Source organism: Pipra filicauda, unplaced genomic scaffold (genome assembly GCF_003945595.2).
Source record: "Pipra filicauda isolate LSUMZ 115617 unplaced genomic scaffold, ASM394559v2 scaffold254_size1108330_pilon, whole genome shotgun sequence".
Classification (NCBI taxonomy): domain Eukaryota; kingdom Metazoa; phylum Chordata; class Aves; order Passeriformes; family Pipridae; genus Pipra; species Pipra filicauda.
In genome coordinates, this window is record NW_024104370.1 from 705,830 (window position 1) to 732,683 (window position 26,854).

General features: G+C 35.6%; 1 protein-coding gene across 9 annotated transcripts in view; it reads right to left on the reverse strand.

Moving 5' to 3' along the window:
* The window catches only part of CDH18 (cadherin 18), a 479,225-nt gene that overhangs the window by 107,552 nt on the left and 344,819 nt on the right, over positions 1 to 26,854 (reverse strand). For all 9 annotated transcript variants that reach the window (XM_039382102.1, XM_027735270.2, XM_039382099.1 and 6 more), the window contains 2 exons: positions 19,017 to 19,311; positions 12,605 to 12,724 (listed from right to left, as the gene is read on the reverse strand). In XM_039382102.1, the coding sequence (XP_039238036.1) occupies positions 12,605 to 12,724; positions 19,017 to 19,311 (415 nt within the window). The remainder of the gene's footprint in view (positions 1 to 12,604; positions 12,725 to 19,016; positions 19,312 to 26,854) is intronic.

Here is a 26,854-nt window from a genome sequence, read left to right on the forward strand (position 1 = left end):
GGAAAAAGAAGATTTTACCTGAAGATAAGCAGAAAGACAGAATTTAGAAGAATGATGAATATCCAAAAGCTATGTCAAGAAACGGTGTTTTAAAAACAATTACACAAGCCAAATTCATTTGTACTACACATGTATTTCATGTCATATTGCACTCACTCTTAGTTTTCTGATTTAATAGGATATTAGCTGAACAAGGAGGTGGCATCTCAAAATAAATAAAACAGCATGTTGAATAAAAAATGAAAGGTTCTTATATGTATAACTATGTTAAAACTATTAACATTATAGCATAATAGTAGTCCATCATGTTCAGAAGTAAAATTATTTTTTGATAAGTTTTTTACCTTCTTTCATGATCTTTCACCTCATGATAAATGAGTTTTTTATATGAACAATTTATAGCATTATAATTAACCATTCAACATAGCAGCAATTACAAAAAATAATTTTAAGATACACTTTATAGCATTTTGTAATGCATTGTATTATTTTTATTATCTTGGTATACTTTGCAAGTGTTGTTTTACCAGAGCATTCTGAAACTCCAGCAGAATGTACTGCACTACACAAATTTGAGGTCAGAAGAAAAATTTTGGAGTAATTTTTTAAAAAAATTATATATTGTACTTCATGTCAATTTTTTCAGAATTAGAAATAATATATGTTAACATATACTATCAAGTTCCTTGGAGATGGTATCACACCTGAACCACAGGTTTACTAAAACAGAGGCATATTAAAAAAGAAATTCAGAAGAATCATTAGATGAATACAAAGTTCTCTTAAAAAACTACAGAATAAGTTTTTTCTGATTTTCCTGATTTAAAGTAGGTTTTCTTTTTTTTTATTCTCTTCAAAAGTGCAAAGTAAGCCAGATATTTGCCATACAAATATCCACTTTGAAAATGGAGGCTTCCTCTCTACAGCACAAAAGGGTACTGTGTTTAAGTAAAAGCAAAGGTTTACACAAGTAGACATACTTATATGTTCTTTTACAAATGATTAATCCATTTCACTATGATAGTAACTTTTAATCAGAACTGATTATAAGTGGATTAAAGTCTAGACTTGGAAATTCATTCAAGTCAAAGGATCTGCATTGTTACCAGTTCTTGCCATTTCATGTTGAAGACAAAAAACCTAGAGAAAACCTCATCATAGGAGAGATTTCTGAGGAAGAAACAGCCTTAGCTCCTAAAGTACCTTATTTTCATCTTCAATTCAAGTAAAGTGAAGTTTAACTCTTATGGTGTTTAGATATACAGGGAATTGCTGCATTTTCTGCCTGAACGCTTTTAGATGCAATCTGCTGATCTAAAATGTATTTCTTGAAAGAATAGTTTGTGAGAGAACAAAACCTCATTTAATCTACTTTCTTGCCTTAGAACTGCTCCCATAATAGCTGTATCTGCTTCTGGGACTGCAAGTGCTTTACTAAATTCCAGGAAGGCTTCTACTCTTGCACCTTCCCTAGTGTTATAGACGGAATTGAACTTTTCCTTGCAGACATCATAAGCATGCTATCAAAATACTATCTAACAAAAATGTTGAGAATTTTACGGACCAGCTAAGGAAATAGGAAAAGGATCAGCAACTTTTCAATATTTTAATATTGCAATCTTTACTACTAATATAATAGAAAATTTCATGATCTAATCCTGAAAAGTGTACCAAAAGGAAAGCAAGACAAAACCATGTGAAAAAAAAACAAAACTCTACCTTAAGGACCTAAATTATAGACAGCAGAGTGGGCTTTGCCCCTCTGCAATGGGTAGCAAACAGAGATCTGCTTCTCCCTCTTCTAACATGAGAATTTTCAGGGGCTTTACCTAATGCTTAAAATATTGCACAGGGTATGTACTGGCTGTGAATTTGAAAAGCTTTTTTTTCTTTTTCCTGAGGGATGGGTTTTGATAATGGGTTTTAAAATGTGAAGAAAAACAACCATCTTACACACCTTTGTTGACGACAACACTTGCAACACTGTCAGGGCACCAGAGGGGCTGGTATCTTCCTGGGGTCAGATGGCAGAGGGTCCTCAGATGGCAGGGTCTGGCAGATGGGGCGTGTCCCACCCCCAGGAAGGGGCAGGGAGCTGGGGGCACCAGAGTCATCCCACTCCCAGGCATTGGTTACCTCCATGGGGACAGGGATCTGGGGACAGGGACAGACCAATTCGGCCAGGTGGACACATGCTGGTTAATCCAACTCTTCGAATAAAAACCAACAACTAACTCTTACTATCATTCACAAATTAAGTCAGAGAATGTATGTGTAAAAAAAGACAAGTGAAAAAACCCAAATAATACTAAACAGAATCCTCTCATGGAAGTACAGAGTCTCAAGAAGTCTGGTTATAGTCTCTCCTAAGTTTTAAATTAACAAATATGCTGGTAACTCATAAAGGCCGTTACAAAGATATGAGGTAAATTTGCTGGTTACTGTGTTTGATCAGGGCCTATCTTCAGTCCTAGAGACCAGAGAAAGCATGATAGTGCTTTTGCTGCTACTCCTGGGCTTGACAAAGTCAGCAAGGGCATGAAAACACACTCTGGGGCAAATTCAGAAAAGATGGACACCACCTGAGGGAAACCGATTAAGCTTATTGTCAGGCTTCGTGTTCCCCATTCACATAGGCAGTGATGCTGTGAAGGCATCAGAGTTGAATATTGAAGAGAAGTCAAATTCTGTCATACAGCTGGTAAATGTCAAGTTTCCTGAACACATCACATGTTTCTTGGTGTTTTCTGAAAGTAATTTCTTTTTCCCTTTCTATTCAGACAAGAACTGAATTATAAAATTTCCCCAAATGTCATCTTTGTTGTTAGCATATTGTAAAACTAGTGTAAAATGAATTTGTGCTTGTTTGTTCTTTTGAAGTGGATGGTCAACAGATATGGAGGTTGTGTTAATTTTATAAAGTGTTCAGTTTTTCTTAGGAGCTCAACTGCAGCTGAATAATTTTTGCTGGGTGATATTTCTTGAGAAGCAATGTCTTCCTATATAACCTTTGGCAAATCATTATCATCATACTAGTTTTTTGTTCTGTTATCACGTTATTACGTCTTGTAATATTTATAATAATAATATTTATAACAATAATATTTATATAATAAAATTATATTTATTCTGAATGTAACTGAAAATGTATGCATTGTTCTAAAACATGAAGGCTGATGGGAAAACAGATGGATGTATATTTATTGATCTAATGTAGATTATGCATTAATTCCGAGAGTAGCTATGTTTTTAAATCACAGGAGTTCCACTCCAGCATGAATTAAATATAAAACCTCAAAATATGAAAGGCATAAATGTGAACTTACTGAAGCTTATTATTAAAACAATAACATTATTAACACAATATATCTGTTAAAAAAACCCAAACCAACATAAAAGAGAAATGCAAGAAGTTAAGCCATTTTAAAAAAATATATAACCAATGTGTCTCCAACTATAAGCAAGCATTTTAGCATTACTAAACTGATAGATAACATAGCTCCTGGAATAGAACCTCAATGCTGCTTTGTCTCATTTTCATTGCCACTTCAAAGTTTCATTATCACCCTTTAATACCATTTCTGAAATTATTATCCTCAACAACAGCAATACCCACAACAGCTTGTGAAAGGGAAAATTAAATTGGAAAAGGGAAATGTGGATTGAAGAAAGATGAGTTTGAATTAGGGTACTTCTGCAAAGTTCAACTTAATGTTTTGCTCTGTATCTTCATTTCAGGCCCTTATGTAAAAATTTAGGGGAAAAAAAAAGATTCAGTGTTCCAGTAATTCTTCTTTTAGAACTAGAGATGCAAATAATAATCTATTGTCTAGAAAAAGGACACCTGTTAGCAGAATTAAAGACAATAAGTTCAATGTTTAATTTCACAACAATAAAGACTTATCTGTAAAAGTATTGCTGCCATGTGGACTGGTCCTTAGGGGCAGAATCTTTAAACAGTCTAGTGCCTTAATCTTCTGAGTCAATGTCCTGGTTCTCATCCCAGCTGAACTAAAAGTTATAATAATGTATTTTTTGCTTTAGGATGAAATCTTATTCATTCCCTTTCCCTAACGTTAAGCACATTTTATCACACGTGTAATTTCCACACTTTGGATGGATTAGCCTTCCTTGTTTAAAAACAGAGAACGTAAATTAATGGTTCATATATCCCTTTTGTAAAGTTCAAACATACAGAGATAAACATGTTCATAAAAGTAATTCTATTCTGGAAAACCAGACATTTTAGAGACACTTGAAATGTAATGCTTTTCTCACATAAAGACTAACTTTTCTAATAGATACAGTACAGTATTTTAGACCTTAAAAACACAGCAAACTCCTTAAAATGCTCATCACATCTGAAAAGATGTGAACGTCTAGAAGCATGAAAAGTCAATCTTAATAAATATTAATATTAGGAACCTTCTCCAGTGTCCAGTAGAAAATAAAAGAAAAACCTGGCAATGGTGAGCAGGTTACATGATCATTCATGTCTCGCTGCTTTCAGTTCAGGATTTTAAATCTGGTTACACAAATAAAGACAGTGCTTCACCTGTATACTGATCTTGGCTGGAATAGCTAATTTTCACCATAGAAGCTCATATGGTGCTGTTTTGGATTTGTGACTCAAGTAGTGCTGATAACTGAGGGATGTTTTAGCCTTTTCAAGCAGTGTTTACACAGCATCAAGGTCTTTTCCACTTCTCACACCGCTCAACCAACAAGAGGGCTGGGTGTGCACAAGAAGCTGGGAGGGGCCACAGCTGGAAGAGCTGACCCCAACTGATCCAAGGGACATCCCACATCACGTGGTGTCACGCTCAGAAATAAAAGTAGGGGGAAGAAGGTGTAAGAGAGGACACTTGGAGTGATGGCATTTGTCTTCTCAAGTCACTGTAACATGATGGAGCCCTGCTTTCCTGAGGATAGCTGAACAGCTGCTGGCCCATGGGAAGTGGTGAATTAATCCCTTCTTTTGCTTTGCTTATGGACATTGCTTTTACCCTCCCTATTAAAACATCCCATCATGTGGGGAGTGAGTAGGTGCCTGTGTTGGGCTAAGCTATCTAGGTTGCATAGAACATTTTACCCGTCCTCTTTGTACACTTTTGATTAGCAAAGGCCGTTTTGCATGGTTTGCATGCAAGTGGAAAACAAGGCCTAAGCAACAAGATTTTTAGTTGTACCAATACCCTCATAAAGTCTTCTGCTCTACCAAAACAGAGTCCTTAGAAAGCTTAGTCCTTAGAGTTATCCTTTGAATGACTTTCAGGAACACTGTAAGAGTATATCTTGAACACACCAGAAAATTGTGAGAATTAGGTCCATTGTTCAGAGTTTTTCTTAAAAGTGTCAAAACTGTAGTTGTAGAAAATCCAATATTTACTTAAAATTTAAACCAAAAGACATTACAATATTTACTCTTAGCTAAGAGCTAGAAGATGACACTCAAAGAAGTGTTCATGGCAATATTTTTAGATGAAGCATATATTTCTGTACCTTTAGGAATGGAGGAGTGCATTGTACAAGTACCTGCTAGAATTAGAAGAAAAACATAAGACTCTTTCAAATGTTGAGTTTGAATTTTTAGTGATTCTCTCATCAACAAAATGTAGATTTTGGCAAAGGTCTACACTAGAGATGTAATTTGTGTCGCAACATTTCAGAAATTCCTTGAGGGAAATTAAACATAGGAAAACCTGAATATGGAATACAGTTCTTATAATTTCAAGATAGAATTTCATTACTCATGTACTAAATAGATTTATTTTAATCCTACACACTATTAGCAAGAGGTATCACTCACTAAAATAACTAAACTTTCAAATTGATTCTTCACTGATACTGAGTAGAAGCCAACCACAAGCAAAATTCAGAAGTTTCGTCATAGATACTTCCTTATCTAGCTCAAATAGAATGTGTCATTAGCAAAATTTTATGCTTGACAACCCTTTTGGTGAAGAAATTTTTCCTAATATCCAATCTAAACCTACTCTAGTCACTTTGGCGCCGTTTCCTCTTGTCTATCACTTGTTATGTGCAAGAAGATACAGACCTTTACCCGGCTACAACCTCCTTTCAGGTAGTTGAAGAGAGTGATAAGATCTGCCCTGAACCTCCTTTTCTCCAGACTAAACAACCCCAGCTCCCTCAGCCGCTCCTCATAAGAATTATACTCCAAGTCTTTCAAAAAGCTTTGTTGCCCTTTATTACATTGCACAGTGTCCAATAACAGTTTAAAAGCCCATGGGCAAAACGGGGATAGAGGAGGTCAAGGTTACTTTAAGACCATTACAGGAACCTGGGAATCAGCTGTGTTGTCTTAGTTGTGGATTTAGGGGATTGTCATAAGGTATTCCTTTACAGCCAAAGCATTCATTTATGTAAGATACTGCTGTAGTCCTGTAAGGTTATTTATATTATATTGGAGCCTCTCAGCACGAAGCGAATAGATAAACACAGGACTCTCCATTTTCATATTCACCTAACAGTCTAATATGAACCAACCAGTATATCAACAGGGAATCATTAACCCTGGTAAACATGCTTATTTTAAACAGGTTCAATAAGAAAGATATTTCAACCAAAAAAAGTAAAAATTCTTAACAGGAATACAAAGGGTGCTTATTCAAGGAAGTGTCAGAAAGTGATTTCTGAAATTATTTTCTTAACTGATGTGATATTCTATGTACACAGGGACATAGGTCATGAAATACCTTGTCATTACTCTAATAAGCACAGTAAATTCTTATCTGGGATATCATGACAGGCTGTTCTACTAAAGCATGCAAAGGATGCTCTTCCTTTTTGCACTGGAAAGTTTATTCAATTCATCTTTACATCAGTGTAAATTATTTTCTCTGTAATAAGAAGATGAGGTAGGTTCTAGTCCATTAAATCAATAATTATTACCTCATTATTAAAATAACTTAATTTTAATAGATTCCATCAATTAATTATATCTTTAAGCATTAATGTTTATTTAGCAGTATTAAATCTGTGAATAACTTGATAAACAATATATTTTTCTTGTTTTGCAGAGGAATACACATGCAGCTTTAATATTACATTCTATTTATTTTAACACCAAAAAATCTGTCATTCCCATATGAACTATGACCAAGAACTTCTAGAAAAGGATAAGAAGAGTTACAAATGTGGACAAAAGTCTCGAAATTGAGGGGTGGTTAATTGGTGTTTATGAGGCTCATCTCTATATTTGGAATCTCTATATTCAGCCATTGACTACATTTATCATTTGTATTATGCTCTCAGTCAGGAACTAAACTAGATAATCAGTGAATAGGTCATTTCTTGTAGGGATCCTTGAAGCTGTTGTTCATATTTTGTGAAGACAGAAAGCAGAAGGAGATCGACACTCTTCTCACACTTCATGATTAGCCTGGACTAATTTGCAGTGACATTCTTTGATAAATAGAAATATGTATTTATTTACTATTTAATATCTTAAAGTAAAAAAAAAAACAAACAATCATACCTGATTAACATCTTTATAATATTACTGCTGTAACAGCAGAAAAATACAAATATCTAAAGGGTTTTTCTCACATTCCATTCAATGTCAAATATGTTTCTCATCCCACCAATATCTATATTTAAATTCAAAACTGTAATGTATGAAGGTTTTACCTCTTATTTTTAACAGTTACAACAGAACTGTTGATTTGAAAGGACACTTGCCCCACAGATTAATCCACTCTGTAAATTCAGACTGATGTATCTGGAAAGAGTTGTGTGTAGCTAACATACTCTAGAAATGGTTTACCATATAAGGAGTAAAACTGGACTACAGGTTGCACTTGCATTCCCAAAGCATGTGGCAATTGAAAGTGGGCTGCTATAGCTGATAGAAAAAGCTCACAGTCTCATTTAAGGTTTCCTCAGATGCAAAATGATCTCTTGGGGTGGGGTTACCAGGGAAGTGCTGACTGTTGCTGTTTGATGAGCCACACTTCACATAAGCAAAGGAAAAACAGATAGATCCTACATCAAGTTTATGGATCAAAAGACCTCATGGTTTGGGAAAGGTGGGATATTGAATTTCCACTTAAAACTCTCAGGAAGTTTTTGTATATTTGGGCATTTCAAAAGATGTTCAAGTTTTGGGAATGGCGGGGTGGGGAAGGTGTATGTGGAAAGGTGAGAGTGGGAGAAGGAGGGAAAACTATTAAAGCACTAAGTATATGAATAAATTATTAGCTCTACTCCTCACTAATAACTCAAATTTTTAATTTATTTTCTTTTTACAGTGAGGTTAATGATACTCTAAAAGTATAAGTATATCATATTTTCTGGCGTTCCCTGAATATTCTGATTTTAAAAAAAATATAATCCTATATACGTAATCTTTGCAAATATACGTGAGATCTAGACATTGACTTCTTCCCTCTCTTTTGTCAGCATTATTAGTACATACTTATTTATAAAATTTCAGCAAAACGTTTTGCTGCAATTGGGGTAGAAAGCAAACAGGAACCAGTAGAGGCTTTTGCAGGTAATTATTAATTGCATAACTAATTAGTATTACACCCCAAAGGTAATTACCAAAAGAAACTAATAAACACAAATACAAAACACTTCCTAAAAAGGTTTTGAATTCAAAAGATTTTGGAAGTCTTAAAACTTTAGGTTATGCGTGGACAATAGTTCTGACATTCATGGCCAAAATGACAGTTGCAGTAAATTTCTACGCACAGAATTCACAATTTTTCCTCAGGCGAAAACAAAACAAAGCAAAACACAGGTCCTAGAGCCAATCAACTGATAAACTAGATTGTTGGTAGCCTGATGGAGATGAGGTTGCTGCAGCTCCCTATTTTTAATCCATGGTTTAGAAGCAAAATGAGGTCAAGTGGTGTTCCCATAAGGCACACACACACAGATGCAACATATACACACAACAGATGACACACGGATAGAACCAATCAGCACTCAAACACACATGGCACAAACAGGCTCATTCTTCTCTGACTGACCATGAGGAAGGATGATTTATAACTGGAAAGATGCTCACATACTCAACATGAACCACTCCTGTAACTTGCCTTAGACATTCAGTCTATCCAGTAGCTAGCACCTGGATCTCCAGACTTCACACTTGATGCCATCTGGACAGACAACTCTGAGGCCTTCAGCTCCCCTCCAGCTGCAGGTACAGACCCACTTTTAATCCTGGATATGCTCACACATCCCCACTCAACCAGCAAATTATTGATCCCCCAGGGCTTTTTACACTGTACATATCCAGTAACAGTACCTGGACATCTCAGGCCCCCAGTGCCCAGTGATATCCCCACATACACATTATGAGCTCCTAGTAGCCGGCTTTGGCATTGAGGCTGTCCAGGAGCTGGCTCCTGGCTCCCTGGTCTCCCCTTAACTCACGCACAGAGACACAGAGGTGCAAACAGGGCTCTCATTCAACCCTCAGTGTCTCCAGACTGGTCTAGAACTCTTGGCTCCTCCAAAAGCTGGCTCATCAGCCTTCTGGTCTGGACTTTTGGCCATGTGGATATCCATAATCCAAGCCACTCATCTGACGTGCTGGCAACTCTAGCCTGAGACCTTTTAGTGATCCTACACTGGCATAGGCACCCATGCAATACACACGTAGTCTGCATTTTCCAGTTTGCAGACTCACAGACTCATGGTCCAGCTCCAGTTGCTGGCACTTAAACCTCCATACAAACATACATACAAGAGAGACCCTTTACTCAGGAAAATAGTTAGAAATGGGGCATAATAAGATACAGGACACAGGACAAACTGCTGATCAAGGACAAGGCATAAACAAACAATGGTGCTGAGCAAAGCCTGTTTGCACATGGATGGCCCCTTTAATCTTCTTATCCCCCTGTTTTCATTTGCTTTTCCCTCCCTAATCTATCTCAATCCCTCCCTTTCCCTACCTGTGGTCCTTTCTCTAAACATCCAAGAATAAGCCTACAGAATCCCACGAAGCTCTTCCCTGCATCCCGTAATGTGTCCCATACTCCTGTAGGAAGTATTGCTCTCAGTCTGAAGAGCAATCAGGGCAGCATTTCCTTTTGACTCCTCATGGTACGTTTCAGTCCTGCCACATGGGGCTGAGGCTGTCCTGGGACAGCCCTGGGAGGAGGCTGGGCTTGAGTCTAATTAGGACAGGGGATTTACTCTCCCTGCACTGCATCTCTGTCCGACTTTGGGTGTGTGTTGTCTTTTATCAGATAAGTTCTGCCAAGAACACAATTTTTTCTGCCTCAGAGTTTGTAATTTAGTGCTGGCCCTTCGTTATATTTTAAATGTATGAGTTCTATAACCTTTTTTAAACTATTCTACTCTAGGCTTCTAAAAATCTATAACTTTAAAGTGTTAATATAGTAAATTGTCTAAAATAAAATATAGGCAACACTAAGGTAGAAGACTTCTTACAAGAGTAATCACACTAGAGCTACAAACACCTTGATATCTGCTTCTGATAGCTCCAAGAAGCTCTACTGATTTTTAATAACCTTAGGCTTCAAAAACATTATATTCAGTCATGAATATTGGGACCTTTCTCTTTCCCTTTTTGCTTCTTTTGGTCCTTCTTTGTTGTAAAGAAAGTTTGCTCATGCCAGTGTAAATTCATAGGACATACAGATAAAATATAGTTAAGATGGAATTGAACAATTGAGGTATTAGGAAAAGTAGGTCACAGAAATGCTTGTAATTCAGAATGTTTTTAGAAAATGAGTCTTAAACCCCAGAAATTCAAAGTGAAATTTCATAGTGAAAAACTCCATTTCTCAAGACTTTCCCATCATTTCCAATATTCTATTTCTTCCTATTATATCATGCCAAATTAAATTAACTGCTATTCTACAATTATAAAAAGCCAGCTTATAAAACCAAAAAGGCTTTCTCCTGTTTTTAATTGTTTCATTGTCTACTTATCTAATTTTGTCATTTTCATATACTAAGGTATCAAAATAATTTTCATATTCTAGACAAATATTAAAAAAAGTTTAAGTTCATAAAGAGTTATTAAATCCCTGTCAAAGCTTAAGGCTTGAGAGTGAAATACACTGCCATCTGCTTTCCTTATGACATACAGTGATGTAACAATACTATTTCTTTTGTGATACACACTTGATATTGACAATATCCCTTACGATTCTTCACTGACTGAATAGCAGCTTCAGACTACAAGTTCCACACCATTATAAAAATAAAAAATGCATTGCCTCAGAGTGCCGAAACAGAAGTAGAAATATAAAACAGGGTTTCATTTCTAAGTAATGCAAGGGCAGAGAGAGCTGGAGGACTGTACCACTGATTTTCCGTAACTCTTACTTGTTAACACGCACCCAAGAGTGGTTTTCACCTGTGCACCCAGTACTTTGCCAGACTGTTCTCACACATGGCTGGGTAAGGTGTGTGCCAGCAGATGTTCGCAAAACACAAAGTATATATGAACAGGCCTGCCTCAGGTTTCCATGCCAGCACCTTATATAGTCCTCTAATATGATCCTGTCAGGCTTTGCACTCTTAGGCCTTGCTAACATGAGCTCACAAATTTATAGAACATTCTAGATTGAGAAAGATTTTCCTCAGGGTGTCATGGAGTTCAGTCTCCTAATCAAAGCAGGACTAACCTCAAAGCCAACTGAGATGGCACAGATACACTTCTCTTGTAATGAAGCAAGGGCACACCTCCAAGTACCACAGAGATTAATGTACACAAGCAAAGAAACTTAAACGCAAGAACATTAAAATGAAAACTATTTACACTTCAGTACATTTTAAAAATCACTATTATTCCCTACAGTTAACTAGGGGAAAATACACTGTTAAGTGTATTTCATTTGTCCCCCTCAGTATTAAAGCTTTGATATAGATCAGGAAAAACAGTTACAAAATTCAGATTAAAAAATGTACTTTTTAAAATTATATTTCTTCATTATTGAGGACCAGAAATACACACTAAAAATGTATAATCATATTAATATTTAAGATCATCCTCTTTAGAAAATCCCAAACTACTAACAATTCCCAACCTCAAAAGATATTTGTTCTATCTTTGAGTAAACAAATTTGGATACATTATACATAACCTACAGTTTGTGGAAAAAAGGAAATGGTGATGCATAAAGTTTAAGTATAAATATTTCAGTTCATTCTACTTCTTAAATGATAGAATAAATTGGCAGTACTACAGTTTTACAAATACAGAATGGTAATAATTTATTGTGGTATATGTGTTGAAGCACACATTCAATTATCCTCCTAAGCATTAAAAATCATAATGTATTAGGTATACTTGAGTCACTTCCTAAACAGAGGCTTGAAAAGATGAAAGAGTGCTATTCCGGTTTGGCTGAATGGCTAATATCATGACATGATGCAGAATTAATTCTGTACACAGAAGGCTCACTTTAGTACTCAGCAAAACATAGCAACTCCTAAATTTCATAGTGCTAAAGCAAAAAGCAGGATATAAAAGGGATTAAAAAACAAAAATCCCACACACTTGCATTTTGTACATTGGATTTCACCCACTAGACTTAAATAACTGCAACATATTAGCCAAATCCCACTGACAGAAATATAAAATACCCACCTGTTTTGGGATCAACTGAGAAATATGGCTGTCCCTGAAGAATACTGTACACTACTCTGGCGCTGTTTCCATATGTGGGATCATCTGCATCTGTGGCTGTCACCTGTAGAACAGATGTACCTGTATGTACAGGAAAATAAAAATTCATTGGTAATAAATATAATTTTATGACAAATATTTTCAAATGCATTTTTGAAACCTCTACAGTCTTCACATTCATAACATTTTCTCTATTTGTTATTATACTACCATATTAGGAAAACTAATTATACTAATTTGTTAAAATCGTTTTTGTCTTTCTTTCTATATATGTATATGTAAATTAACTACATACATAGAAACATAAATAGTAATGACATAGCATGCATATTTATGCATGTTCACACACATAGGCCTCAAACTTGGATATTGATTTCTGAAAAGCTCAAATTTATGGACTTCAGGATTATCTTCATCCACAATACAAATTAATGTTGAAGTATTTAAAATAACTTCCGTAAATGCCCCCGTATCAATAAAAGATGCCAAGGGAATAAAAAATCTAGCTATTGGAAGGCATCGAAGATCTCAAAAACTACTAGAACCTTGCTAGGGATCCAAATTAGAAAGATAATGAGTAAAAGACAATTATTTTTATGCTAGTAATAAAAAACACTAGAAAAATAAAATCACAGTTTCTAGAATGTCACAAGGTGGGATAAGTTATGACAACATTTTTTAGAACATAAAATGTGTAAGTATTGCACAGATAGAATAGAGATAAGTGATTTTACTTTTTCCTATATTTTTCATGTTTAATGATGAATCTTTTTTGCTATCACTGCCAAACACTTCACATAATTAATCAGTAAATGAATGATTGTACTTTAGTAAAGGTTTAGCTTTCATTCCATTTGTTTATCCTTCTACAGACACAGCTTTCTACAGGTTTCTTTGGTTCACCATCAAAATACCAGAATAATAATAACAGAACAGGATGCTGTCATGTAACTCTGCATCTGAAAATGGCTTCTCAGGTAAATTAACCACTGAGGCATAACCTCCACTCTGGGGTGTTCAATTTCACATCTTAGTTGTGAGGAGAAGTATGTTTTTTAATTGAAGCCCTTGATCTCCTCTACTTGTTGTACTTTGATTTGCCTTATGAAACAGTTTCAGAGCATGCTAACTAGATTTCTGCAGATGAAACTGAACCAGGAGATGTGCTTTAGCAGCACACCTGCTGACTTTTATTCTGACTATTTATTCTGACTGCTAACAGGCATGTAGTCTCAGAGATCAGACAAGAGCTAATCTGAAATAAGATTTCCCAAAAACATATGGTGGGGCCATCAGTTCCTCAGTTACAAATGTTTACCTTTCTAGATCAATTTCCATTGCACAGAACTATTTGTTGATGTGCACACCCTCAGTGTACAGTGAAAATAGAAGTACCTAAAATCATGGGGACTCACTTGAGGTCTAGCAAACTAAGCATGCAAATCTTCACACTTTCTTCACTCTTTGAGAAACTCTTCTCTCATTTGTGCCACACTAACTTGGATACCCAGAGTTGCTGTTTTTATCTCTCCTGGAGACTTAGTAAAACGTATGGCTCCGATCTCTGACAAGCCCAAATGCATACAGTCTCATAGATAAATATATTCACAAAGCAGATATAAGGATATCTTGATGAATTTGAAGTTGAAAACTGTACTAAAATCAAGCTGGAGCTGGAGCTGGAGTCTGTTCATAGTTGTTCAGAAGTTAATGGTAAAAGTAAATTTATTACTTCATTTATGTTTATACGGAAAGGTAAACAAATATGAATTAGTTTGTGTATTTTGTCTTCAACTGTTCTAGGAATCTATTCAGCTGTATTTATTTGCTATCTAAACAAAATAAGGGTTCCTGAAATCACTTCTGATCACTTCAAAGAACAGACAATGCATTTTCCCCCCTATTCTATAGCTTATTGAAATGCTATAATGATATATTTCTGTAACCCAGTTTTCCAATAATTTCTAATTTGAGAGGAACTTGTATGTTTCAATCTTGTGGAATCATTGAAGTCTAATAGGTTACTGATAAACAATGATTTTATTTTATTTTTTTAGTTGCATACAGCAAAAACAGGTATAGTCAGTCACCTACCAGTTTGCTATCCAGAATGCTGGGCAACTTCCCCAACTTTTTATCTATAGATTTTCCTGTTTCCAGGAAAACAGTTACCACCACGGTGAGTTTGAATTAGCACTTTTCCCCAGAATTCTAGAAAATTGAAATGGATGAATAGATTTTGGCTATTTCAGAAGAAAGTACCAGAACTACTGAGATTTCATAGTTCTCTCATCCTTGGGAGACTTTTTTCTCTCTCCTTATTTTAAAAGGTAAAAAAGAATCTGAGAGCTTATATTGCTCATTGATGTGGGACAAAAGAAACAGGAACGGTAAAAGGGGATATCTCACATAAGCAGCTGACAGGCCATTTTAGCATAAATGGAATGCCATTGTACCTTAAAATTTGCCACAGTGATTTTCTAATACAACTGTATCTCTCTCTCAAGACACACTTGATAATAGTAATTTAGTATTGAATAGTGGCAAAGTATTCTCTTTCTACCTAAGAGAACACTTAGAATCACAAATTTTAACTCAAACTCCCGCCCTACCTCTCAAACTCTCATTCAGTGAAGCTTAATTCTTTCACTATCTTACACAAGCGTGCTCAACATTTTGTAAAATATCCTTTTGCCTAACTCTTGCCTGATTTTTTGATCACCAAGGAAAGGTAGCTTGTGAAAGCTGTGGGTTAGAATGCCTTGCAAGAAAAAAAGTAAAGAGGGTATCTTTGCGTTCCAACTACTCCTTTCAAAGTTAGCATCATTCAGGGTCATCAGCACGACAGACAAATCGTAATTCCGGATACATTTGTATCATTTAGATGCAGCATCATTTTTTGTCCTTGAGTTACGTGTAATGAAGGATTTAAATAGAGAAGTATTAAGTATAGCTACCTTGCTATTTTAAATGTTAACAAGCCTGAAAAAAATCATCTGATACAAAAGATAAGGGTCTAATTTCTCCAGAGACTGCAGGAGAGATATGAACATCTGACCCAGAGGCATACCTTCCATTCTTTCTTCACTAACTTACTGTGAAACTGCCTTTCAAGAAAAACTCAAAATTTTGCTATGAAAGCAATTTGTCACTCCAGTTAGGCAATAAAAAAGAACTTTTTTTCCCCAAAGCAGAGTCTCTGCTTATTCAGAGTATAACTTCCATTACACATGCTTTCCCACTACATGTCAGAGATTACATATTGGGAATTCTGTTTCCTTAATTAATGCTTTATACAGAACTATAAATCATGTCTGTATGTTCTGAATACCACATTGTAAGTTTTGTCTTTTTTGTGTCAAAAAAAAAAAAAGGATTATTTAATTGTGGAACCAAACTGTAGTTTTATTCAAAATATATTCTTTTGTTTTTCCCTTTTTTTTTAATATGTTTGCAATAAAAAAATTTTAGTGTTATATATCAAACAAATGATGAAAGGAAATACTTCAATTTGTCTCTCTGAAGACAAATGTTTAATGAGGTAGTTCAATAAAATATGTCTGTTGAGAATGCAAATCTGTATGCATTCTGTATGCACGATTTTCCATAGTTCGCTGCACTGTTAAAATCTCAAATGGATCAATATTGAATAAAAATTAAAAGAAGTGAAAAGAATGTGAAGTTTTTCCTGCCTAACTAACTGAATTCTTGGTATTGTCTTAGAACACTAATGAATCAACAAAATGTGATTTAGTTTCACAACATGGGAAGTTAAATAGGCACTTCTAATAAAAATCATGTTTATGAACAACATGAATATTGTCTTCCAGATTATCCATAATTATGGCTGCCTCACATTATAATACCCTGGAAAGAAGTTCAGAAAAGTCCACTATATCTGTTAATTTCTGAAGTAGAATTTATTGGGAATACTATTCTTATCACAGAATCACAGAATGGTTATGGTTGGAAGGGACCTCTAGAGATCATCTAATCTCGCCTCTAAATTACCTCAGAATTAAAAGCTTAATATGCAGAGTTTCACTCATTTTGCAGCTGACAACACATATGAAAATCTTTTACTGATTAAAAAAAAATTCTTATTTCCTTTTAATTTACATAAAGATGACTTTCATAAACCTTAAAAGAGGCCACAGATCTGTCAATGAAATGTTTTTTACACTGCAGAAGAAATAATTTCAGATATAAACCTTGGATCCGGAGCCAACTTTTAGGGAAAAGGTTCAATGAAGGCAAGGAATAGGTGTCTTCTTTCAGCTCTTTCAGAATAGTACATAAAGGATAAAGTATGTTCACTTTGTGTCACGGTGAACACTGTGATCTAATATTTGGCAACAGATTTAAGAAAACTTACCTATACTTTCTTGTCAGTGACCTTAAAAAAACAGAAAGGCCATAAAGGTCCTACAGCTTTTACAACTAGATTGAGAAAAGTTAAAATTGTGGGGGAAATACCACCTAATATCTTGAGGAGACAAATAAGAACCTGCTGCTGATGCTAAACAACATAATGGAGATCAGAAATACCACCATTCAGCATAAGGACTGTTGCAGAAACACAGTAACATTGAAAGGTCACGCTGATCGTGTGAAAACCATAAGAAATTTTTAAAGTAGTGAAGCATCCTTAGAAATTCATAAAATAGCAACAAGAAGTTCAGTTATGTATATACTCTGCAGCTAAGTGTCATAAAACATGTTAATTACAGAACAAATAAAAGTGGCACAGGTATCTCCATAATTTGACACAAAGAATGTATCCTGTGGAAACAATAATAGAATTAGTCTTCCTGAAATTGCAGGCAATTTAATTCTTTCAGTATGCAACAAATACAAACAAATCAGTGAGAGAAAAATATAGCGATAATAAATTTGCAATGAAAAATATAATGTATACCTACAACATATGCATACCTGTATGATGCGATATGAAAACTCAGTTTTATTCACAGAAAACAAAAGTTTTGTGAAATAAATATTTAACGACTTGCCTCAGGTACAACCAGTAAAGTATTTTATTTTTAAAACATGTGCATTAATGTCTTATTTTATCACTAAAACGTCATTGTTTTACCATAATCTACTCTGGTTCATAACCCAAAATACCATTCCAGACTATCTATTCAAATTATTCTTTGTGAAACAGCAACTTGTATGATGTAGTTGTATGGTAATACACAGTTCAGATTACTGCAGAATTATGACTAACATTTATGTAAGAATGCTCCATTTTGAGAGGATGAAAAAGAAAAAAAGAAAACTTTTATAAATAGAATAAAAATAAAAAAAATAATATTAGCTAATTTTGATTTTGAGGATCATACTGATCTCCTTTCCACTGTCTTTCCCCCTATGCAGAAAATAAAAGGCTTCCAAAGGGGAAGGAAAGAATCAATTAAAATGGTCTCCATTAAAGATAAAGGAAACTGAAGAAAGAAAAGGATGGAGTTACACATTTTTGGAGACAGTTGATAAAGGAAATTAATTTCTCATTAAGACAGTCTGTGGTGTAATGAGAGATAACTGAGATAAAGTTTAGATGCTACTGAAATGAACTGCAACTCTAACAGTAAAGCTTTGTGCCACAGTGATTTATCAAAGACAGTTGAAGAGGTTTTGTACAGACTCACAATATTTTTACTGGAAGTTCTGTGCACTCACTGTAGTAATTCACACAAAGGTGTTATGACATTATTCATAAAAATACTGCCCTTCTATACTTACATAAATTTTTGTTGGTAATTCTTCTATTAGGGGAAAGTTATAAAATAATTAGAACACTGGAGAAGTATTAAATAAAAAAAATTGATTACTTAATGTAGTACCTCAAAGAATATCTGAACTATATAACCAGGAAAACGAAAGATCAGTACTTTTTAGAACTTCACTTTATAAGAACCTTACTAAACATAAATAAATATATGTCTAAAATAATCTAGGAAACCACCATCTAGGAAACTACTATTCCTTTGTATTTGTTTAGTTCTGTGAATTGCAGAGACTGCTTCTGTATACATAAGAGAATGCCACAAAGTGTGTAGTCGAATGAGGATATATGAATATATTGTGTTTCTAGCATGCAAAGAGCCATTTGCCCAGGAATGTATGTTAAAACATTCAAGATTAAGAGTGACTCTCGTCTTACAATCATCATGTGTGTGTGTACTGTTTGCTCAATATGAATGACACAAGTAACATACAAGGTTGCATTTCATGTTTTCTTATCATCTCTTCTTAATTGTAATATCTTTAACGTACAATCAATGATACGAGGATGTGTTATAACTGACAAAAAGTAGTGGCATTTTCACTTATTAAAACATTGTTGAATAGAAGAGTTTCTTTTCCTTACCCATTTCAGACATCTCTGGTACAGTGACAATGTATGGTCCATCTGTAAATTTTGGTGCATTGTCATTGATATCCTGCACTTTGATAATAAATTCAGATTCAGGCTCAAGTGGCTTGTTTGTCCGTCTATCAATAGCTTGGGCATGAAGCACATAGTGTGTCTTCTGCTCTCGATCTAGGCTTTTGGTTGAATGGATGTCTCCAGTCGTGTCATCAATAATAAATATAGTCCCTGCCCCTTCTCCAGTGAGAATGTATTTGACTGATCCATCACCTTTGTCGGAGTTGGAATGCAACTGTAGAAACACAAAAAATCATATAAAATAATTATTACATTTCATTAAAGATTATTGCACATAAGATATAACAACTATATTACTGTTAGCACCCTTCTACTTAGTTTTCACCCTTTCCATCTCTTTGCCATAATTTCTCATGTGCTCTTTCTGGCAACCCAACAATTTTGTTCAGGGTTACTTCCATCCAGCATAGTTGATTTCTTAAACTGAGATTTCTTGGGTTCTGTGTCCATTCTAGAAAACTTCACTAAATCAAGAATATTCTAGTAACTGGGGTGGTTTTTGTTTTATTTCATTTAGGTTTTAGTCCTTCTAGCAGTTATTTTACAGCACTCACTGCTAGAAACCCTGTCTTAAGCACTGAACTGCATGAAATCACACTGAGGATTGTTTGCTTCAATATAAGGATATCTTCAGTCTCACCACCTACATTTTCTTCTGTGTCTGCAAGGACAACATCATTTACTGTGAAAGGAAACTGCATAGTGTGACAGAGGCAGATGTCTGTCCAGGATTACTCTCTCCTACAGCAAAACACAGGCATTTTCTTTGGATTTTGTTTGTTTATTTTTAATCAGAAAATCAAACAATTTGCTTGTATTTAAATTATTTATAATTAAATAATGAAGTTTGACTGATACTTCCAGCATTTTTATTGTTCATACACACAGTTTGTGCTATGAAATATTCATTAAATATATTATACCCCCTCCTTGAGTAGAATAAAGCTTTTATTTATTTGGGAGAAGAGGGAGGAAAAGCCACTAAGTACACTGGTTATAACATGAGATAGCATGAAACAGCTTCCCATTAAGTCTCATTGCTTCTAACCTGACTTTAAAGAATTGGTTGTTTAGATTAAAAAAGAACATGTGTTGTCTGAAAAGGAAGGATGATTTTTATATAAACTGAGAAGTTTTGTGGGTTTGTTTTTTTTCTTTGAAATGACCTTGAGAACAGAATGTATTTATTCAGAAGCACAATTAAAAGAAAGTGAAAATGTGGAAATGAATAGCCTTGGGTACTGTGCAGTTATACTGTGTTGTAAAATCAGAAGGGAAACTTTCTATTTAAGAAGACACTCATTCTTATTCTACTGCCTTGACTATTTCTCAGTATATGCAATGTGGCATTACCAAGTTTTTATACAGAATCTGAGCAAAACAGAAGCAGAATGAAAGATATTATTTTTAATTAATGGATTGCAAGGTGTCAGTTTCCAGACTCATTTTCCTTCTCAGTTCAAAAACTACTCAGGATTGGATAGAGAGGAAATAAGACTTGTAGGGTAGAAAACATCTTTTTTCTTACTTAAAACATAAGTTACAGAGATGCTGCTATTTTCTCACATGCTACTCGTACCTTTTTTGCAGGTCTCTGTCTTGCCTTTAAAACTATCTACCTTGCTATTTGTAAAAGCAGTTAGCATATGGCACTTGACGGAATTTTTCATCTTGTGTATTAAATCCATGAAATTATGGTGTTGCACAGAATTTATATCTTCCTGTAGGGGGCCTTGGAGAGGTGAAATCTAATAAATTTAAGATTTTCAGCTCATATAAATCAGTCAATGCACTATATGCAAGCCACAAGAAGATCTAACAGAATAACCAAAACACGACTGAGTCACCACAGTGGACCCTTTATTCTTTCTTTGTTGTTGTTGTTGGTTTTGGTTTTATTTTGAAAACGGAAGAAAAAAAGAAGCAGAAAAAGAGTCTGACTTTGGCTTTACCTTTATACAACAGCAGAACAGTCTTACACATTTCGTTTACAGTAGTCATTGGCAAAATTAATAATTTCTTATCCTTAGAATAACACTGTATTCTATTAACAAAGGAATAATTCACTCAGTGCAAAATGCCAGGAATCGAAACTTCCTATGATAAAGTAAAAATGTTCTTTGAAGTGATTTATTCCTAAAAACAAAGAGTAGCAGGTATTCTTGTAGTCTAGCCTAGGTTTGCTGGTATTCCGATTTTTCAGAAACCATCGGAGTTGTTTCCTCTTGCTGTAGGCTCCTTTTGTGATAAAATGAACTCTAAGTGCTAGTGTTTGCAAATGATAACAGGAAAATGACAAATTTGTTGAGTTTATGAAGATATAAGGAACTCAAAACTATTCCAAATTGAAAAAGAACAGAAGAATCTCTATCCTACTTCTCTCCTTTTGCCTCCACAAATGTATGTTAAAATATATTAAGATATATCAGATAGAGATCCAAGCAAAAATCACTGCATCAATAACTGGAATTACAAAAGTATGAAACAGTTAAAAATTGGTTACATTGCTAGGTAAGAAATACATAGAATAAAGAACTGCTGTAGAACTTAAGAAGTAAGGTTCTTCAAAACCCCAAATATGAACATACAAATGGCATTCCAATACCATACTGCAGAAAGGTGTGTTCACAAATTCACTGTGATGGCATGAAATGGATGGACCATTCTGAAAAATTAATAACATTAGATATTTTTTGTTGTAAAGAAACAATTGCTTCTACTCGTCATCAGTGAAGAAAATCCAGGTATATTTTAGTCAGATGGCTTTTACATCTAACAAGAAAATTTAAGAAACACGAGAGATACTCAGCTGATTTCACAGCCAACAAATTATATATTAATCCTGCTAAACATTGTGTTACCCAACAAACTTCAACTGAAAAATGCGAGTAGTGATATCATTAGAAGAATGTTATCTGGGTATTAATAATCACTGAAAGCCTTCAATTTGCAACTAGATCTTTTAAAGTTTAGTTGTATGGCAACAAGTGAAAACAAGTAAAAGCTACAAGAAATTCCTGCTTCCTTACTTCCTGATATTTCTTATATTACTTGAAATATAGCACTTTGATTTAGGCCTTTTAATTTCTAATGTTAAATTTTAAATTCACATGGGAGGATTTTGCATAGCAAAAGACCTTTTCTTTTGTCAGTTGGTTTATATTTCAGTTTTTCTGCAAAATAAAGATTAAAGAACTGTTTGTCTTCTTTAATTCTTCCATCTCAGTACAAACCGGTCCAAGTAGAAAAATATCTAGGTTTCTCTCAAATGTTTATTTGCAACATGTGTTGTGCTGAAAAGAGCCCCTGAGAATCCCTGCTTAAGACAATGCCTACCACATTAACGAGAGATTCATGTGCTGAGCATGATGCCCTTCTCTCTTCTCCATTCCTACTAGGAAATCATCTCCAAAACATGTGGTTTATTCCACAAAAGCATTTCCAATTAGAATAAATGCGATTCATCACCTAGGTTACAACTACAGGGCTTGGGAGAGTGTATTTCTGCAGCTATGTCTATAATAATTTATAAAAGATATCAAGGGAGCAAAATCTAGCTGGACAATAGTGGACTTTCTCTTTTCTTGGGACCTGCTATAGGTATTTCTCTTTCAGATTAATTTGACAGAGAGGAGGATGCCACTAAGCAATGTAGATGCAAGCCAACCCATGTTTTGCTCACCAGTTCAGATCCAACTTGTGTGACCTGGGGAAGTCATCTCAAACCAGATCCCTAGGAAGTGTGCGGCCATTTCATTTCAATGAGATGCCGCAACCTCTGCCATGACTACTGCAAGAACATGCTTACGCTAGAGGGTGAGACACTCACGTGCTGTAGCAATGTGAATTAATAGCTTAAACACAAAATTTGGTGCTACTTTTTCCTCTGCTCTGTTGGTCAGAGACAGAAAGATGCAACGCTGCGCCAGTCTCTTAATTTAAAAAGAAATACAAAGGCATTGCAAACTGAAACATGATTACCATAACATGAGATAAGAAATAAGCATTGAAAAGAGATACAATGCCAAACATTAGAACACAGCTTTCTGATATCTGTGTGAGGGGTTTTAACTATGATTATGAAAATATTACTGAAAATGTTTTTTAATAGATCTTAGTTTCTATGATAGTCTGATGATTATATATTGATCTGTGATATTAATTGTTTAACTATGATTAAAAGAACCTTTTTTTCTCTTCTTTAATTGTTCCAACTTGCTTCCCTAAGCAGTCTCACATTAGACCCCAAACACTATTTTAAAAATTCCTTTGCAGACCAATATTTTGCCTAGTTATCCACTAGATACTAGTGCAACTTGCACTTACCACTTAGCCCTCTCTAGCCTGACAAGGTTTCCCCCACCCTACCCACGGCTCAGGACCTCCTTGAAGCACCCAAGGGGCACCAGTCTCTACCCCAGCAATGCTGCAGCAGAGTTGGTCTCCAGCTCCCCACAGCCCTGCCCTTCCCAGCATCAGCTTGGCTCCATCTCCAGGGAAGTGCCTGGGGCAGGGACTGCCCTGATACTCCTGATTCCCTGCTCCTGGTTGGTTTGATCATGACCAACCTGGGGGAATCTTCAGTGTCCCAGTCCCAGGGAGCTTCCTCATTCTGCTGATCCCCAACAGCAACATTTCCAATCCCCCAAACTGCAGTCAATGCAGGCTTCTGAATTCCTTTTAGAAATGTGGTTTCTATCCTAAGTGATGGGCTGGCTTCTGCAAATATTGCTGTTGATTTGGTTATGCTTCTACAAGGATAAATCTATTAAATATTCTAATTCTGTCCAGAACCAGAAGCTTCCAGAAAGTATTTAATTTTCATCCTCTGCTGGTCATCCTCTCCTCTCCTTATTTCTCTGAATTTTTTAGGGGAAGAAGAAACTGAAAATAATAGTCAATGGGCACATCTGGAATGTCACCTTTATCAACCCAGAGGGCTTTACTTGACATACTTAATAGCAAGCTGCATTAAGGATAATTTATGATGGTTCCTCAATCTTTAGCTAGCCAATATCATCACTGTATGACTGATTTTGCAGAATAGCAACCAAGGTGTCCTTGTTTTGCTAAGACTTCAAATTTTATTTTCATCAGTCCATTTAAATGCTTAATTTTCTTTTAGTATTTCTGCAGAAACTGTAGGAGGGTTACATTAACCAAAGGTATGATTTGAAGAGTTATATCAAATTTTCTGTATAGTCATATATTAATTTTGATACCATGAATCTTTAAATACTTTTTTTTTTATGTACCAGCATATTAACTGGTGGATTCACAGACTGAAGGTTAATTGCCCAGATACTACAGCATTTTACTGTTAGTAACTGCAAAACGATAGGGTGACTACAAGCTAATCACAAACCCAAACATCAAGTGTCTGCTTTTTAGTTACTGGCCTTATCACTACCAATCAACTTCATGCATTTTCATTGTTTAGCTAATGTTGAGCCACTTCATACATCCAAATATTTAAAGATACCTAGTTGTTAAGCAAATGACCACATACAGGCAGAAACTACTGGACAGTATAGAAGCAGGGCCCAATGGGAAAGAAGTACATCAATAAGTACCACAAAACCAATCAAAAAATTGAGAAGAAAGATAACATTTTGCTTCTACTGGGAATGTGGAACGCTAACAACTCATAGTGATTATCATGTTCCACTGTGATTTCCTAAGGAAAACAAGCCTCAACCGTGAAACCGTGCCTGACCAGAAGAGAAAGAAGCCTGGATAAGAGAGGCAATTGTAAAGCAGAATTGTCCATTAGTGATTTAGCTGTGTAACTGTTTCCCCCATTTTTCTTTGATTCAATAATTTAGTTATGTGGGTGGCATTTTAAGTGGGTTAGTTACAACTTCTACAATATTTTAATTGGATTACCAATAAATTCTTGGATATGGATATGAGATATATCTTGTTCTGTTAAGAAAAACAAATATGAAGAGGTTCCCTTACATACACTAAACTCAGATCCAAGGTTGATTTGAAAAAATCAAGAACTGTTGCACTAACTTAATGAATTTAATCAGAGTAGAAGTGGTTATGCACATATAAACTTTAAGTACTTTGAAATAACTGCAAATAATTAAAAATTATTGCTGAAAAATGATAAATGACAAAAATAATATGAACAGAATTCCAAAATCAAAACCTAAGTTCTGGTAGTGACACTATCATTATATCTTTTTAATTAAATATTGTCTTCTGTTCAGAGAGCACCACATTCTTTCAAGGAAAGCAGCAGAACCTCCTCTTCTCGATTCTATTGTCATTGCCTATAAGTTTAACTTGACAAGAGGGTCCCAGTATAACACTACCGCAGCAAAGTCTACCAACCCAGAGGAATGACAAAATTATCCCCAAACAACATAAGCTATGAGATTTAGAAAACCATAGAGGAATATATTAAAAAGAATGTAGCATGTTACTTTACTTTTATTACACAGAACTGGTGAATGGAGCTGCATCCAGCTGGCAGCTGGTCACCAGTGGTGTTCCCCAGGGGTCTGTGTTGGGTCCAGTCCTGTTTAACATCTTTATTGATGATTTAGATGAGGGGATTGAGTCCATCATCAGCAAATTTGCTGATGACACCAAATTGGGAGGGAGTGTCGACCTGCTGGAAGGCAGGAGGGCTCTGCAGAGGGATCTGGATAGACTGGAGAGATGGGCTGATTCCAATGGGATGAAGTTCAATAAAGCCAAGTGCCGGGTCCTGCACTTTGGCCACAACAACCCCCTGCAGCGCTACAGGCTGGGCACAGAGTGGCTGGAAAGCAGCCAGGCAGAAAGGGACCTGGGGGTACTAATTGACAGGAAGCTCAACATGAGCCAACAGTGTGCCCAGGTGGCCAAGAAGGCCAATGGGATCTTGTCCTGTATCAAAAATAGCGTGGCCAGCAGGAGCAGGGAAGTGATCCTTCCCCTGTACTCTGCCTTGGTGAGGCCACACCTTGAGTATTGTGTTCAGTTCTGGGCCCCTCAGTTCAGGAAGGATATTGAGGTGCTGGAGCGGGTCCAGAGAAGAGCAACAAGGCTGGTGAAGGGACTGGAGCATAAGTCCTATGGGGAGAGGCTGAGGGAGCTGGGGTTGTTTAGCCTGGAGAAGAGGAGGCTCAGAGGTGACCTCATCACCGTCTATAACTACCTGAAGGGAAGTTCTAGCCAGGTGGGGGTTGGTCTCTTCTCTCAGGCACTCAGCAATAGGACAAGGGGGCACGGGCTTAAGCTCCGCCAGGGGAAATTTAAGTTGGATATCAGGAGAAAATTCTTTACAGAGAGAGTAATCGGGCATTGGAATGGGCTGCCCAGAGAGGTGGTGGATTCACCATCCCTGGAGATTTTTAAACGCAGATTGGACGTGGCACTGAGTGCCACAATCTAGTAAATGGACTGGATTTGGACCAAGGGTTGGACTCGATGATCTCGGAGGTCTTTTCCAACCCAATCGATTCTATGATTCTATGATTCTAACTGTTTAATGTGTCATTAAAAACTTCAAAATGTAGATATGTATAATGGCAGAACACTAAAATACTGAGTAAAAATATTTTAATCTTCTATCTAATAATAACTGCAATCATTTTGACTTCCTTTGATGTTTATGTAGACAAAACATTTCATTTAAAAGAAATTATACAATAACATATTAGTAGCAAAAACTACATATAAAATTTTTCTGGATGGTGCATACTGCAAAATCAAAGTCTAGCTGATACTACTGAAATGTTCATTGTGCCTATGCAGTAAAA